Source organism: Nycticebus coucang, chromosome 3 (genome assembly GCF_027406575.1).
Source record: "Nycticebus coucang isolate mNycCou1 chromosome 3, mNycCou1.pri, whole genome shotgun sequence".
Taxonomy (NCBI): domain Eukaryota; kingdom Metazoa; phylum Chordata; class Mammalia; order Primates; family Lorisidae; genus Nycticebus; species Nycticebus coucang.
In genome coordinates this window covers 78,504,520-78,522,062 of record NC_069782.1, presented here as the reverse complement: position 1 = coordinate 78,522,062, position 17,543 = coordinate 78,504,520, and the positions used below count along the sequence as shown (strand labels likewise).

At 49.9% G+C, this 17,543-nt stretch overlaps 1 protein-coding gene across 4 annotated transcripts in view; it reads right to left on the bottom strand.

The window, feature by feature from the left end:
• Nucleotides 1–17,543, bottom strand: part of ARHGAP22 (Rho GTPase activating protein 22) — a 232,792-nt gene that overhangs the window by 99,422 nt on the left and 115,827 nt on the right. For all 4 annotated transcript variants that reach the window (XM_053585378.1, XM_053585380.1, XM_053585377.1 and 1 more), the window contains one exon: nucleotides 15,283–15,370. In XM_053585378.1, coding sequence (XP_053441353.1) covers nucleotides 15,283–15,370 — 88 coding nt within the window. The remainder of the gene's footprint in view (nucleotides 1–15,282; nucleotides 15,371–17,543) is intronic.

The window sequence follows — 17,543 nt, the reverse complement described above, 5'->3', positions numbered from 1 at the left end:
CTCAAAAAAAAAAAAAAAAAGAGAGAGAGAGAGAAATATCATCTACAGTATGGAAGAAGAAATGGAATTATTTGCCGATGAAAAACTCAAAGGATAATATTTGAAGCTGTTTTGAAATTTAGCTTGGAATGTCTCTTCATTGTTGCCTCAACCAGCCTAGATTTAAAAACGTTACAGCAGCCAGAAAAAAATGGGCATGAAAATATGCTCATGATTCATATAATATCAAATAATAGATTTTAATTTCAAGTGTTCATTATTATTAAAATTATCTTTATTTTATAAGAGTTTTTTTACTTTTGAATAACTTTTTTTCTGTCATCTTCTAATAATTTGTATGAGAAAGGTAACTTTTTAGTGTTTATATTGCATAGTTTCATGCTTTTACTTATGCTCCTAATATTTATCCACTTTTTATTTGATATGTCTAATGTTTTAGCTGAATTTAAAAATTGTATGTATTCTGGATACCTTTCTATAGAAAATCTTTTTTTTTTTTTTTTTTTGCAGTTTTTGGCCGGGGCTGTGTTTGAACCCACCACCTCAGGCATATGGGGCCGGCGCTCTACCCCTTTGAGCCACTGGCACCACCCTTCTATGGAAAATTTTGATAATTAATGTTGATATTTTAGAAATGTAGGCGGCGCCTGTGGCTCAGTGGGTAGGGCGCCAGCCCCATATACCGAGGGTGGCAGGTTTGAACCCGGCCCGGGCCAGTTAAGACAGCAATGACAACTGCAACAAAAGAGAGCCAGGTGTTGTGGTGGGCACCTGTGGTCCCAGCTACTCGGGAAGCTGTGGAAAGAGAGTCTCTTAAGCCTAAGAGTTTGAGATTGCTGTGCATTAGTTGTGACGCCACGGCACTCTACCAAGGGTGACAAAAAAAAAAAAAAAAAAAAAAAGAAATGTAGGGAGGAAATACCTGTATTTCTTTCTGTTATTTTGTTTTGGCAGCTGCCGTTTTGAATGCCGTGCTAATTAGCTATTGCTAGATGGCTATAATTTAATTTAAATAAAATATTAATTAAATATTTATATATAATTATTTAATTTATTACATATTTATAATAACTTTATATTTCATTATATATATTTATTTAATTTAAATAAAATATTAATTTATAGCCATCTAGCAATAGTTAACCATGTGCCAGGCAATGTGCTTAATGAAGCTACCTTTGCTGTGACATTTTCTGGAGAGGAGCCTGAATTTTAAAGGGTTATAAGACATCCCAGACGTGGGGAGAGGTGGAGCCAGGAGTGAAACACAGACAGTGTGACTAAGCAGCTCGTGACGCCACATGACAAATAATTGGGGGTGTCAAATAATTCAGCCAATACACAATCACCATCATTTTCTAGCCGTCTTTGCTTTTGAGTATTTTATAATCAATCTGAGGCTACAGAGACTCACACCCTACAGGGATTAGGCAGGAGGTGGAAGGAGGCAGGTTCTAGGGAGTGGTCAGGGGTCTGCCCAACTGGAGAGCTCTCAAGCTCTGTCTAAAGGTGACAGCTATTACTTAGCTTCTGCCGTTTATATGGAAAAAGCAGGCCCACATTTGCCCTAGAGAAATCAGTATTTTTTTTTTTTTTTTTTTTTTTGCGGTTTTGGCTGGGGCTGGGCTTGAACCTGCCACCCTCAGCATCTGGGGCTAGCGCCCTACTCATGTGCCACAGGTGCCACCCGAGAAATCCATATTTTTTAATGGGTATAATATTTTGATTTTAAAATTATTTCACGAGCCAAACAAAATAACGTCCATGGGCCAGAATCAGGCCCTGGGTAGTCAGCCATGGTCTGAAGCTCAGTTCCCAGCCTGAGAACCAGACTCAATTTCTCATCATTGCTTTCCTCTCTCTCCCATCACTTTTGGCATTCTTCCTGCTTTTGAATTATTGTTTCTTTATTGGTTTAATTTATCAAGCACCTTCTAAGGGCCAAGCACCAGGCTCTGAACTCAGCCAATGATTCTCTCCTTTAGGAGCTCATGATCTGGGCTCAGGTAACCCTGCTCCTGGTGTGCTGCAGAGCGTGGCTTTTCAGATTGTAATATGCAGGCAAATGGCCCAGGGCACATTGCTGTAACCCAATTCTGTTCCCGTTATTCTGGGTGGGGCCCTAGAGTCTGTGTTCCCCATAAGCTCACAGGCGATGCTGATGCAACTGACCCTGTGCCACTCTGAGGAGAAAGGCCTGTGTCTATGAGAGCTCCTGAGCTGACATCTCCTGGTTAGAGAAGGCTCTATACTTGGGCTTGGTTTCCTAGAGGTGACCTGGGTCATTCAACCCCCACCTACTAATCCCCTGCCACATTCCTCCCTGCATCCTAATTTATCTAGGGATTTAGTCTAGCTGAGATCACTCGTAAAGAATTTTATCTACATCTTTGTTCTGCACTGGCACCAAGCACACCTTCTCCTGCACATCACCCCTTCCTGTCCAGCCAGTCAGCTGTCACCAGGGTGAGTGATTTCTGCCTCACCCTGTCTCAGAGCCACGGCCCAGCACCAGCCTGATCTCCTGCTGGCTGCCTGCTAAGAGGGAGACCCTCCTAAGAGTGAGCCTGGAGTCTGGATCTGTGCACTACCCCACTGCAGGGCAGGGTATGTCCTGGAGTCCCTGAAGGCCTTGGAAGTGTCCCCTGTGCAGGACAGGCTATGTAGGGTGAGGGATGCAGGCCAGCCATTACACCACAGAGGCAGAAAGGCCAGTACACTGGAGAGAGGGCCATATTATGCACTCAGGAAGCCAGGCTGGCCCAGGCTGGCAACCCTTTTTTGTGGGACACTAAAGGCATTTTCTGATTGGCCTTATTCCCGAGAGGTGGCTGCAGTTTAATCACCTGTGGGGAACACAGCCTCAAACTCCAATGATGAAGGAAGTGGCACAGGCCACTTCCAAGGGTCATGTTCCTCATTGCTTTCCATGGGGGTATTCAGTTAAAGCCTCCTCTTCTGTCCATCTGGATTGGGGGGAGCCATCTGAGCAGCTTGTGCTGGAATGTTTCTATTGGCAGGACAGAAGGGGGAAGGCTGCAGGGCAGGGCCAGGGTGCTGGAGGGGAGAGCGCTTGCTGGGAGTGTGAGGGGGGCCATGCATGCTCTGTGCTCTGAGAAACAACTTCCCTTTGCTGGGTGTCAAGTTAATGAATGGCATGAGGACCCTGATCAGATGAGGACTGAGTTCATTCATGACTTAAGGCTCTGAGGGCCAGTGCATTGGCGGGAATGTTAAAGGCTGCATCCACGGGTTGGAGCCCAGCAGGAGAGGACAGGGAGCCACGTCCTGCATTTATATCCAGAAGCCCACAGTCAGCTGTTCATGACTTTCAACTAGGACAGGTACACAATGCCACTCTGTCCTTCAAAGGGCCCTGCACTTGGAATTTAATGCTCTGTGGTTCCTGTCTTGAAATTCTTAATAATTTTTATCTTTAAATTTGTGTTTTATAAGTGAAGTCCAATGGGCCCATGGAGCATGTGCTGAGGGTTTCCCTCGAATGGTTTCCTCTGCCACCTCCTGCCTCCTGGTTCCCAGGCTGCTGCCCCCATCTCTGCCCAGTGACTGTTGCCCCCTTCTCCCCACGCCTGGTGGAAGTCTGGGCACAGAAATGAGAAGGGCTGGAGTTGGGTGCAGGCACCCACAAGCATCTTGGTGCTGGAGTGTGGTGTCCCTGATCCAGGTTTGCAGTCCCCATGTAGCACACAGCGTGGATGCCTTGGTGAGGATGGGTTCTGTCACTCACCCCCCCACCCCAATCCAGGTGCCTAGCCCATCGCATAGTAGAGATTGATAACCTTGGGGGTTGTCTGTCCGTTGCAGGTGGGGGCAGCAGGCTGTGGGAAGTGGAGATGCTGGACTTCATCACCCAGGATGGGCATGGCATCTCTATCTGGTGGTTGGCAGGTGGGGACCTGGCAACCGGTAGGAGTGTATGCAGTAACTCCAGGGTGCCTGGGTGCCTGTAAGGACCTGCTTTCACCCTAGGGGTGTTCAAGGGAATGTGCTAGTTAATGATCAACTAAAAAACACATTGCCAAGTCTGCCTCCAGGCCCCCATGCAATGTATGACCACACCTGCTCTGACTGCAACCCCTCACATCTGTGTGCATGGCTGCTCAGCACTCCAGTGTCCTCCTTCCTCTGCAGTGGAGCAGCTCAGAGCTGCAGGTCAGTGTGGCGGCCCCCAGCCGCCTCACTACCTTGAGGACAGCCCCTTGAGCAAAGTGCCCAGAATCCAGTACTACCCAGACTGTCAACTTCTGCATCCCAGATCAATCACCCTGAACACAGCCATGGGCACTTGCTGCCGCTGTTGCTCACCCCGCCCCATGCTCAGGCCCAGCCGCAGTTTCCAAAAGCAGGAAAATAGTGCCATTAAACATATTAATTACAAAGATTCTTCCTCTCTTGTGCCATCTCTCCACTGTCAGAGAGTGGGTCTGGACCAGCAGCATCAGAATTGCCGTGGAGCACATGAGAAAAATCAGATGCCCAGACCCCAGCCCCCACCTCTGGAATCGGGGTGACCAGCTGTCCCTCCTGCATTCTGCTGAGCCAGTGGACTTGGGAACTACTACTGTAGAGAGTTATGATTCCTTTTTTTTTTTTTTTTTCAGGAAACTGAACTAAAAAAGATGTGAAATTTGAAGCTTGTCTGTATGGCAGATAAAAGAACTGAAAGAAAAAGAAAGAACTGGGTGGGGAAGGGGGTGAGGAAGGAAAGGAACGGGGTGTGGGGAGAACCTGTCCTGTGCTCTGTCCTTCTACATGTCACTTCCCGTGACAGTCACAGCTGTCTTGTCAAGTAGGTAGTTGCTTTTCTAGTATCAGATGATGAAAATGAGACAAAGAGAACTGAAACGATTGGTCCAAGTACTCTTAATTAGTGAGTGGCAGAGCTCGAACGGGAATCTGGGCTGCGTCTGACTCCAAACGCAGCCCCTGCCGTGTTCTTTCTGTCTGGTTCCTTCTTCCTCCCCACCCTGTCATGTCGGGGGCACTATTCCATTCCCTGCCACCTACACGTGCAGCTGCTGTGGTGTGACAGGTGTGACTGAACAACTGAATTGTTAATTTAATTGTTATTAATTTACATTTAAACATGGATATTTAATTCCATTATTGAAAAGCCTTTAAATATGTCTGAAATAACTTTGGCATATGGATCTACTTTTCCAACCATAAATTTTCTAAATACAGATCAAGGATTACTAAAGTTAGCAAAGATGTATAGTTTCAAATAGCAAGAAGGAGGATATAGAATATTCCAAAGAAACGATCGATGTGATCAATGTTTGAGATTACGGATCGGCTAATTACCCTGATTTAATCAGTATACATTATATGCATCAAAATATCACTATGTTGTACAATGAGCAACTGTATGTCAATTAAAACATTGAAACATTTTAAAAAATTGAAAAATAGATACACATTGAGCACTTCCAGTGGAAATTTAGTGTCCACATTGAGATGTGCTCTGAGTGTAAAATACTCACGGATTTGGAAGGAAATAAAGAATGTAAAATAGTTCATTAATGTTTATTTTGATTACATATTTAAATCATAGTATTTTGGATGTAGAAGGTTAAATGCAATACATTATTAAAATTAATTTAAATCATTTTCATTTCTTTTAGTTTTTTTTTTAATACTTAGTAGCAAATCTAAAATTACGAACAGGCTTACATTATGCAGGTATTTCTGTTAAAGAGAGTCACCAAAGGAAGGTGCTACAGGCTATAGTTCTCCTTCCAGGGACCCCGGTGGGAGTTCCCCACACCTGGCCCAATGTTTAGTTGAGAGAAATGAAGACAGGAGGGCCAGACATAGGCGAGGGAAGTGTAAACGTCACTCTATCAAATTTGCTGACCCTCTCAGCTCAGGGGCGGGGATTGCTTGTGAACTCCTCATGTAATTTCACCTCTCTCATTACCCATTTTCTGGGGCTGCGCTCCACAGGCAAACTCAGCAGGGGCCCCAGGAGGTCAGGCTGAGATGCAGGCTGCCTGGTACTGGAACTGAGATAGGCTGCTATCAGCATCCCTCCCACTCAGGCGGTGCTAATGCGATCAGGGATGCTCCGGGCAAGTCAGGCACAGGGTATCACTCTCCTGTGGAGTAATCTGTACGTGCTGGCACCCTTTCACAGTCAGGCCTTCACCATAGCAGGCAGCAATCTTCTAATCTGCTCCAGGGTAGGCTAGATGAGGACAGGCAGCTGAAAGCTCTGTGCCCGAGGGTGGCTTCAGTGACCCAGTGCAGCCATAAGACACTGCTGGAACTGGCTCCGTCTGGGTGAGCTAGGTGACAGCTGCCTACTGGTGCCATCCTACCAAGGCGGGCAGACACCTCAGAGGTCACCAGGCCAGGCCTCTTATTGAACACACGGGGAAACTGAGACTCAGAGAAGGGAAGAAACCTGATCTGGTTGCTCCAGAGAGCTGGGGTCTGACCTGGCTCTGGAACCCCGTTAAACAGTCCCCAGGACAGAGAAGTTGTGAGTTCTCTCTCAGACCAGGGCTGCCTGACTTGAGCTGGGGAACTTGCCCAGAGCTTGTAAATGCACAATAAGAATCAGGGCTCAGCTTTACATGACTTGGCTTCCCCTTGCCTCCCACAGGAGCCCTGCTCCTCCTATGACAGAGCAGTCTTCTCTGTCTACACTGGCTGGGGTGAGGATTGAGGGCACAGTAAAGATGGTGGTGGAGTATGTTATCAGACTACCCTCCTCACCTGTCTTCCTCATCCCCTCAGCCACCCTACCCCAAGTGATCTTTCTGACACACGGTTTGGTTTTAACCATCCTTCTCACCAGCTGAAGACTTTCAGGGACTAAAGTACAAACCTCTCTGTCGAGCACCCAAGCCCCTTCATGAGCTAGGCCCTAACCTCCTTCCCACCTTGTCATCCACTCCTGGGGCTCCCACGGCCCAGACCTCTGCTGGCCCCTGGGCCTTTTTTCTGGGAGGGCCCCATCTTCTTGGCCCATCTAGGTAATGTTTGCTTCTCTGTCAAGGCTCAGCTCCAGTGGAAACTTCCCTAACCACTCAGGCTGGCCATGCCCAATGCCCTGGGCTCTCAATCAGGGCAGTCTACACAGTAATAGGGATTGTTAACTTGCAGGTAATTGATAAGCATTAACTGAATTATAGTCATAAGGATCAACAGTTAGAGAGTGCAGGGGGGAGGGAACATATAAATAGCAGGAACCTACCATGAGCCCAACAGTGGGCTCTTACCACATCTCACCACAACCCACCCCAGGTGACAAATGGCAGCACAGGGGCACGGGGGCCTTCTGGGACTTGTCCAAAACCATGCAAGTCATGGGTGGCAAGGCCATGCTTCCATCTAACTCTTCCTGACTTTGGCTCTGAGAGACAGGTGGTCTGGAAGATCATGATGGGTCTAGACACAGTAGGAATCTCCACGCCCTGCTGAGCATGTACAGAGAATGGGCACAGATAGGGAGATGGCTCCCAAGCTCAGCCTCCCTATCTGTGGAATCTCTCCCCCTGGAAGCTTCCTTTCCACATGCAGATATCAGCTTGCCTGGGCACAATTGATTGCAGGGCCCTGATTTCCACGTGGCATAGTGCTTCGTTTGCTAGCACTGTGGCTTCTGACACCTGGTTGGAATTAAGAACCCAAGACCTCAGCACCATCCCCACCCGGCCCTACTGCCTGCAGCATGCAGGTGTTTAAAGGGGAGTCGGTGGGAGGCCCCAAGAAGCCTGGTGGGAGGGAGGGAGCCTAGGGGCTTGGTGGGCAAGCAGACAGTCTGCCAGGCCTCAGATGGGGCAGTTTCCACTGGAGCCTCCAGTACCTAAGCTTCAGAAATATGAGCCGCCCATCCCAAAGCAAGCAGGAGCTGCACCATGGAGACCAAACTCAGACTTCAGAGCAGCCGTTACACCTCTGTCTCTTCTGCACAAGAAAATAGAGCACTCTCCTCCGCCGCCTCCTATTTCCCAGACCCCGAGGGGGAGTACGGGCATTTATACCTCCCTCAGGCTTATCCGGGGCCCAGCACACTGGGGCCTTCCCCTCAGTGGGAAATGTGCCTGAACCTGGTGGCCGTGGCCATTGTTGAGAGGCACCCCTGCAGAAAGGGCTAAGGCCTGTGATGTGACAGTTCCACAGAGATACAGCTGTGGACAGTGTCTGGAGCAGTGGATGTCTGCCAGAAACTGGCTGCCTGTCATCTACTCTCCCAAAGACACCCAAGTTCCTTCTCACCTCCCCCCCAACCCCGCCACGCCGTGAAACCTTGGGAGGGTCATCCAGATGCAGGAGTGGACAGGCCTCTCCTCACCATGCCAGGGGTGACACCTGGTCTAAACACAGATGTTGAGGCTTAGGGCCTCAAGCAAGTGAGTGAGCCACTCTGGGCCTGCAGAGCCAGATGGGGTCCCCACCTTCCCCTTGGGGAACTCTGGCCCTGCTGCCTGCCCCTTCCACACACAGCTCCCAGCTTTCTGTTGATTCTGGGTGACCTCCCAGCGTTCAGCTTAATCCCTGCTTCAGTGGAGTTAGCCAGGGCTGGCTTCTGCCACCTGCCCCTGGGGACTCTTATCCCCGGCAGTGGAAGAGCCAAGAGCCCAGCCAGTTACTCAGTTACTTACCAGAAGGACTAAAGGCCCGGGTCTGAAACCTACAGCCAACTGTCCCTCACTCTTCTTTGATAGAATTATGCTAATACTGGAGGGGGGATATTACTAACAAGTTACAGAGCTCTGTCAATCACCTAAGTGGCCTCACCAAACGCAAGTGTCTTGCTCATGCAGGCCTGCTCTGGGTCTTAGTGCTCTTTCTGCCCAGCCTGCCAAAGCAGGCCCTCCACTCCTTGCTTCCTCCTTGCAGATTCACAGGGATGTCTAAACTTGGCCTGGGGCTGGGCGGCCCCATTGCCAAGAAGCTCAGGTCTGGGAGACGCACAGGTTCAAGCCTGCAAGTGTCAGGGTTTGCCAGGCAACTGCCCTGGCAAGAGAGGAGTTCCAGGTGGGCAGAACCCTTCATGGGGTCTGAGTCTTCCAGGCCTGACCTGGGGTCCCAGATTCAGAGCTGACAAACAGCAAAGCTCTGGGTTAGAGCCAGCTCGGGGCTGCAGCTCTGCTGCCCACTGGTCATGGGATCCCAGCTCGTCAGAGTCCCTTGTTCAGTGGTAAGGGTTCGTCCCAGGGTTGAGATGAAGATGGTGGCATGCTCAGCCTCTTGCCTTGCAAGGAACTCTAGGAATGTTTAGCCCACTGGCACTCATATATACATGTTGGAACCCAACAGATATGGCATTTATTAGCAAGAAATCATTGCTGAGACCTATTCTTCCGGGCTGCCAGGGAGTTTAGTCCTAACCACTACTGAAATTGAGTGAAGGCCTCTCACTTCCCCTTCTCTGTGGTCATGTGAGACCTGTAAAGGAGGAGGGGCTATTCTTGGTCCCTTATGGTCACCCTACATCTTTACCTGAAGTCACTTGGGGTTGGTTGAACATTAGCTCCCCTGACTTGCTTGACCTCGGAGTCTGTCTGCCGCAGGACTCTGGCACCTGGGGCCGGCCCCCCTGATGGGAGGCTATGGTGGGGTCTATCACCTTCCTAGGGCATTGCCAGGGGTGGTGACCACTCTTAGGGTGTCACTCTAAGGGAGCCTTTCTCCCTTCTCCTCCACATCATGATTGATTGGGGTAGGGTTAAAAGCAGGGATTTCTGCTTTCTGCACCTGGGGTGTTGCCTCCCCCCCGAAGTCAGGGGGGGCAAAATTCTGGCTTCTCACTTCTAACATGGAGGAACAAAAAGGCTGGGGAAGCAAAGCACAAATTGACATCATACATTATCCTGCCCTCCTGTAGTAACAATTATTATTATTACCTCCTCTCACTCACTCCCCCTGTGAGACACCTCTCATTCTCCCTCAAGGATTCTAAGTCCCCTGCTATCTTTATCAGGGACCACTTCTCCACCTTCTCCCAAGGAACCAACTTGGCCATCAGTGTTTTAACAAGCCCTTTAGGTGATACGGGGACTTGCAAAAGTTGGAGAACCTCTTCCACCACAGAGGACCACTCTCAGTCCATCAACAAGCTTAATATCCTATTGAATCCAATACTTACTTTAAATCCAGTTACCTATTTATTGAGCACCTTGGAGTAAAGGCATGAAGGGAAAACACACAGCCTCTGTCCTCCGTAAACTGATATGTTGCTGCTTCTACCCAGATTTTCTCCCCCTGCCTTCCCCTCCTTTTGTCTCCTCTTCACCTGCCTGACCCCTGCTTTACTTTCCCAGGGCAGAGTCATTGTCACTATACCCTGAGGTCCTATGTGGTCTCTGAGTGCATTATGGTCCCTTTCTCCGGGGTTCACACAACTGCCTGTCTTTCTGTCTTTTTAAGCTTCCTCTCACACTTTTCATCCTGCGGGCCAGGGTCAGTCTTCCTGTCTGTTGCCCTGATCTTGACAATTTGGCGAGGGTAGGACCACATCTCTGCTAGTCTTAGCTAACCAGAACATCGAGCAGTATGGCAGGACTACCAAATGATCATCAAACCAGCCTTGCCTTTCTCCTGGGAAGACTTGGACTACACTTCCCAGAAGCCCCTCCTCTTAGGTATGGTCATGTGATTGAGTTCTGGCCAATGGGCTATGAGGCTGATGACGTAGCCCCTTCCAGGCCTGGACCAGCATGCCTCCCAGGCATGTTGGCTGCCTTGTATGGGAACAACCAAGGATGCTCTTGCAAGCCACAGGTTTCAGACAGCAAAGCCATGAGACAGAAAGATGCCAGCAGACCAACGAATTGACTGCCAATCAGAAGTATTCATTTTGACTTGATATAAAAGACAAGATCCTGAGATTTGCTCATTATTATAGCAGTTCACCTACCCTAATACAAATTCTCACTAGAGAATAAACATAAAATGGTTTTATCTTCTCAATAACTATGCCTATCACTCTCTACCTTCTCCTTGCGTTGCAGCTTTCTTGATTTTAACCAGAGTCCACTCTTAGTCATTCAAACTGTCTCATTAGGTTTCCAGCCCTTCATGCTGCTGTTCCCTCTTCTCTAGTTCTAAGCTTTTTTGGTGGTACTTCCAGCCCAGCACTGTGGCCCCTGGGGCATGGAAGGGGGATAGAGCTGATGAGGGGTGCTTCTTCTAGACTCTTCCTTGGGCACTGGGATGGGAAGGAGGAAGAGGACAAAACAAACAGCTCCTCACTTGCCAGGGCCGGGCGGCAGTGCCCCTGCTGGGTGATGGTATGAGTGGAGGTCCTGGGTCCCTCCCAACCAGCTCTTCTGGGTACTGGAGCATAACTGGGCACTTCTCATAACTCGTTCGTGAATTCTGGCCCCAAATCTCAGCTGACTGCCTGCAGGTAGCGTCTTGCCTCTCTGTGAGAATTCTGGCAGGTCTGCAGCCCCATTGCACTCTCTGTTCTCCATCAGCGTTCAGGCCTGTGGTCTCATGGGGGCTTCATATTCTGCTCCTCTAGGGAACTGATGCTTGGTGCAAGGTGTGTGCCTGGCCCCCACTCTCTGCCTGGCAAAACCTCATTTGCCATCACCTCAATTTGATTTTCCCTGTCTGGTAACCATGAAAAGCAAACCCTGTGTCTGAGCAATTTTCCAAGTAATCGCCCCTCCTTTCAGCCTCCCTCAACCTCATCCATGGTGCTTCTGTGTGCTTCTCTCACCTCTGCCCAATCGCTCCCACTTCTCCGTTCTGTGTGCTGACTGTGTGGGGTGGGGTGGCAGGTCACAGCCCCAGGACAGCAGGAGCAGTCCCGCAGGCCCTAAAGCCCCCTTTTAACACCGCTCTTCCTGTGTCTTGCTCAGTGGCTGGACACTTGGGTCTGGGTGCTTTGGGAATCAGAGTGCAGCCTGGCTGAACCAACGGAGGTGGACAGCAGAACTTGCACCGTCTGTCCTGGAAGGGACAGGTCTCTCCACTAGATGGCACTCACAGTGCAATTTTCACGATTTTTAATTCTTCAAAAAGTGTCATTGGTGTATGGTTGAATAGTGCAAGTGGGACTATGACTCGAAATGTATGCAATTGATTTTATGCACGACTGTCCTTGGTGTTCTATCACATTTCCAAGAGTTGTCAAGTTGTCCCTCCTCTCAGGAGTGCTGATGGGGAGTGTGGGCCTACTGTGGTGTGGCTGGCTGCTCGCCCTCTTCCTCCTCCCATCTTGTCCTGAATTCCCAGCCCAAGGCCTGGACTCCAGCTCTGGCTATTAGGGTTATGCCTGCTCTCAGTGCTCCCTACCAAGCCCCTGTGGGATTTTGGGGGCCCTGTGGATTCCCCTGGTTGCAATGACCACCCCACTCACACCACCTGTGTTTCACTTTGCAGATTCGCCCCATCAGGGGCTGTGCTTAATGGGGTGACACTTCCTGCTCCTGTCCCCAGATAATTGTCCTCAGCCTAGTGACAAAGCCTTTCAACTTGTCTTGAAGAAAATGTTTTGTTCAGGGAAGGAAATGACCCCAGACTCTTTAAGGATGAGACTGTACCTTGCTCATCTCATGGCCCTTAAGGCCAGCTCAGGGCTAGAGACACAGAACACGTTTGCTGAGTTGGAAGTGAGTAGTTTCCTTGGCCTTCCTGCAATTGCTTGTTGCTGTGGTTTAAGGTGGTGGTAGTCCAATATTATTGTTAGTATTCAACTTTAGCCACAATAAGGCCCATAGCTGGAGCCTTGGTCAGAAACTGCCAGAAAAACCATTGTCTTAGGACCAGGCTAACACTGGAGGACCTAGTGTCCCCTACCTGCCAACTCCCCAACCCTGATCACTCCTATCCTCCCTGGGCCTTCTATACCTTCATAGGCCATAATGGGTGGGAGCTCTACCGGGTGCTACCAGCACCAGGCACTGGCCTTGGGTGCAGTGGCTCAGGCCCATCTGGCAAGGCTGATAGGAAACATTGGAAATCTGGAGTCCCTGGAGGGAGGGGAGAGGAGGGAGATACTCCAGGGCCCTGGTCAACACTGGTGCTGTGCTCTGCCCTGTAGAGGGCTGCGAGCCCTCCCTAAGGGCAGATGGGACCCCTCACTGCCCATTACCAGTCCCACTTTCCCTGAGCAGCCTCAGCAGCTGCCAGATTCTGCCCCAAGGCCCTGGGGTGGCTACATGTGTGGAGGCAGGAGAGCAGTGATGGGCATTTCTGGGGACTTGTATGAAACTGGCACTTGGCTATGCCATGCTCCTGAGCTTGGGAGAAAGGGGTTCAGGAGCCTTCTTTCCTGTAACCAAGTCCCTAGACCCCCCAGACCAGGTGGGAGGACGTGCTGGCACCTGCAGCAGGCCCCGGGTGGCAAGGCCTATGTGGGAGGACGGCCCCCACTCCACTGCTGCCCAGTGTGTGTCATCGGGGAACTTGCTCATTCTTTCTAATCTCTAGTGTCTGTTTTGTAAAATACCCCCATCTCAGAGGAATGTTTTAAGTATTAGGGGATGCAAAATAATGGTCCATAAAGAGGTCCGTGTTATATTTCTCAGGAATTCTGAATATGTCAGCTTATGTGGCAAAGGGTCTTCTTTTCTTCTCTCCCTACCCCCACGAGTCAAAGAAATCCTTATAAATAGCTCTGGCCCAGATAGCGGACGTGCACACAACTGATGTCCCCCTCCAGTTCCTGGGGCACATGCTCAGTGCCTTTCTGAACTGATGGCTGGCCTGTGTTGACCTCCACCTCTGCCTCTGGCCTTGCCTTCCCCCTACCCAAGCCCCACTGCCTCGCCCCAGATGGCAGGGCCCTCCCTGCCTCACCGCCTGCATTTCTTCTCTGCCCTCATTATGGAGACCGGTCCTGTTCACAGTCAACCAAGCCTCTGTTTTCTACTCCACATCCTGGCATGCCTCTGCTTCCACCTCTGATGTGTAGTTTTATTACCAAACTCTTGCAGTGAATGAAAAGGAATACCCACTCGAACTTTGCAAAGAGCCCTGCAGGTGGGGAGGGTGCTCCTGTATTTCTACTTTAGCCTGTGCCCCTGGGAGCTATAGTATAGACAGGGCCAAGGAGACATGCCCTTGTCCCAGGCTTAAGTCTGCTCACTCCTGCTCCCACTGGCTGCTGCCTATGGCCTGAGCCTGGGTTGACCATCCCTCAAAGGACAGCCAGTGGACAGGCCATTTCCCACAGTGGTTGGGGTGGCTGAACACTCTGTGTCCAACCAGAAAGGTCCTGGCTCACAGATCCCTAGTGAGGCCCTAGCACACTCGATTCACAGCCATAGCTTCCAGATGTCTAAATCCAGCTGATGCCCTTGCTGCCCTGCTCAGACTCCCCTCAACACTTCCTATTCCCATTTCACTGGTGTCCTCCTTCCATTAAACATCTGTGGCCAACCCTGAAGGCCTTCTCCATCTACAGAGAGTGTGGCCCATGTGCAGGGCAGGCCAGAAATGCCAGAGTTAACGGCCCAGGGAGCAGCTCTCAAAGACTGATGGGTGGGTGTTGGTGGGTCACCCCAGCCTCCTCACTCCTTGGGTGAGACGCCTCTGAGGCCTGTCCTGCACAGTCTCAGGAAGCCCAGATGGGAACTAACTATGGGCACCCAGCAGCAATCTGCTCACTGGCTCCTCCTGGCTGGCTTTCCTCCCTTCTCTAACTCCCTTTCCAATGCTTTCTGGAATCAACTATTGGGAAAAAAAACTGCTCAAATCCTTGTCACAGGCTCTGCTTCTGGTGGAGGCCAAGCTACAGAAGACACCCCCTGACTGAAGCACCAGGCCCTGCTGTGCCTACAGGCACATCTGCAAGGCACTTTCACTCACGGTATGATCTGTTATCAGCCACGCTGTAAAGCCTGGAACTTCAAAAATTGTTCAGTAACTGCTAACATGATAGCAGTTCTCGAGGCAAAATTATCTTCCTCCCACCACATTCCAGTTCTCTGTTTGGGGATTCATGATAGCCTTATTTAAACATTCTGAATCTGTGCTAGCATTTTCTCTGGCCTTATTTCCAGGCATTGTATTCAGAACTTCAACCTAAGATGTCCCCCTTAGCTTCCTTTGTGTTTATCGTGAATTTTACAATCTACATTTTCTTATCAAAAGGCTAACTGTCCAGATAATTGATTGGATTTTTCTAATTTCTTCCCATGTGCAGTGTCCTATAGATTTGGCCCCCATTTCTCAGTTGTGCTTAGAGACAGAAGCATCATGAAGATCTGCCCTTCCCAGGCCAGGACTATTGTGACACCCCAGCAGGGTCTCCAGGGCCATCACAGCACAGAGCTGGGAAGTGCTCAGGCCTACCTGGGCTGATCTCGAAGAGGTGCTTCCCTGGGTCCTCAGGGTCAGGAAGAAGTTCAGTCACTCGAGTCCCTTGTAGAGAAATAAATCCCTAAAGTGGAGACAAACACAAACACAGCAAGTATGAGATGTCTGGGAGAAGGCTGCTGTCGTCAGAGCAAAGGGTAGAGGCCTCAGGGTAGGGAGCTAAGCCTCCATGGCTGGGCAGCCTGGGCCCCAGGAAGGAGCCCTTGCCTCCTCTCCAAGTCAGGGGAGTGAGTTATATGGGGTTCCTAGACAGAGTGGGGCAGGCACTACTGTCTGCACACATGGCAGGAGGACCTCTGCCCACAGACAGGGACAAGCCTGGAGCAGGCAGGAAGGCTTCCGTCACTGGGGCCCGGTGCCAGTGTGCCCATCTGCAGCCTTTCTGGCCAGCAGGGGTTTCAGCTGCAGAAGGTCAGGGAAAGGAAGACTGGCACACTGGGGCTGGGCCCCTGAGGTGATGTGGGGAAGGGACCAACAGGCCTGTGTGAGTACAGTTCTGCCATCTCCTGGGGGAGCGATTTCCTTTCTTTACCAGCTGCCAGGCACGGGGTGCCTGGTGTTCATGATATGTGTTACAGAGGGCACCTCCTGCTCACTCTCTGACAATGAGATTGGTAGCCAGCCTGAAAGATGCAGGGGAGAGAGCTCAGGGTGCAGGATGCGTAGCCTGGCTTTGAGTCCCTGCTTTGCACGTCCAGGCTGGGTGATCTCGGGTAAACCACATAATTCCTCTGAACCTCAGATTCCTTGTCTGTACAAGGGGGCCACAGCTCTCACTTCTCAGGAGTGTTGAGATGCAGATTCCTATTTGGTAAGTTCTACTCAAAGGGTGAGTTGCTGCTGTACCCTTCCTCAGCCTCTGTGTGTTAGTGACTTTGGTCTCTTAAAGCCTTTTTTCATTTTGTTCATGCTCAGTTTTGCTCAGCTTGATTGCATATGGCTTGACTACACAGATTTGGTTCCCTCCATGAGAAACCCATTGCTCTATAGCCAGCTTGTTGGGTTCAAATCCTGGATGAGCTACATTAATCGGTTAACCTCTCTGCGCCCCAGTTTCCTTGTCTGTGAAACAGGAATAATAACAGTGTTTGATAGGGCTGTTCTGAGCATGAAATGTATTAGTATTTGGAAAGTTCTTAGAATAGTGCCTGGCACATAGTGAGATCTGTGTGTTTGCTAAGTAAACCTCCGCTATTACTGTGTTTCAGGGGCTCCAAACCCTGGGTGTGTGTGTGTGTGGGGGGGAAGCACAGCATCCCTGTGTTTGCACTTACCCAGGTGAGGGGAGAATCTCCTGCTCTATCCAGGTCATCCCCAGACCCCAAACTCATGCTTGTTCCTAGAGTGGTCCTCTCCCCGTCTCCATCTTTCCCAGCAAATGCTGGCTTCAACAGGGCAACTGCAACCTTCCCTGTGCTGCTGCAGCCCTGAGCTGCAAAGCCGCATGGAAATGCCTTTTCTCATTTAAGCAAAGTAAAGGCAGAATGACATTTCTACTCACAGATGGTAGCTTTAGTGAAATTACAGCAATAAAGCAGAGAACCAGCTGGTAATTCTTGTAACTGAATTAACAGTTACTTTTTTGCTAAGGAACCCAGAGCTACTGGAAATAAATTAGGAGCACAGCCCCAGGATGGGGAAACATACTTATTAGAAGGCGTGGGCGATATCCATCACTGGCTAAAGGGATGTGTCTCCGGTGTTTCTTGTTTCAGTAACTGAGTCTCTGTGCAATTCTGGGTTCTTTGATTTTTATTTTTCCTATGCCCCATATTGGTCATCCTTAAAATGGGAGTGAAAAATATTGACATTGACATTACTTTCTATTCTAGTTAAATGGAAAAGCAGCAATAGTTTCTGATTGCAAAGCTATGTTTCTGGCTTTTGCCTAAATGATTGTATTTAATCTGCAGGCCTTCGTGGGTAGGTACCACTACTCCCAACTTCCTAGACAAGCAGGGAGAAGTCAGAGAGGTAGAGCTAACGGCCCCGGTGCCCACTGCGGCTATGTAGGGTGTGCTGGGATGTGGCCCCAGGTGCACCTCGTTCTTTCTTCTTTGCTTCCCTACATTTGTTATAGCAGTTCACTGGCCAACTTTCTTTGTAAAAAGCTGCATGGAGAACCAGGCTGTGACTTAGGGATCCACTGCTCACCTCTCAGGTGAATCCCAGTATGGTCCCCACCAAGGCAGGGACTGTAGCACTGGCCTCTGGCTGCCCACCTCCCTCCACCTTTC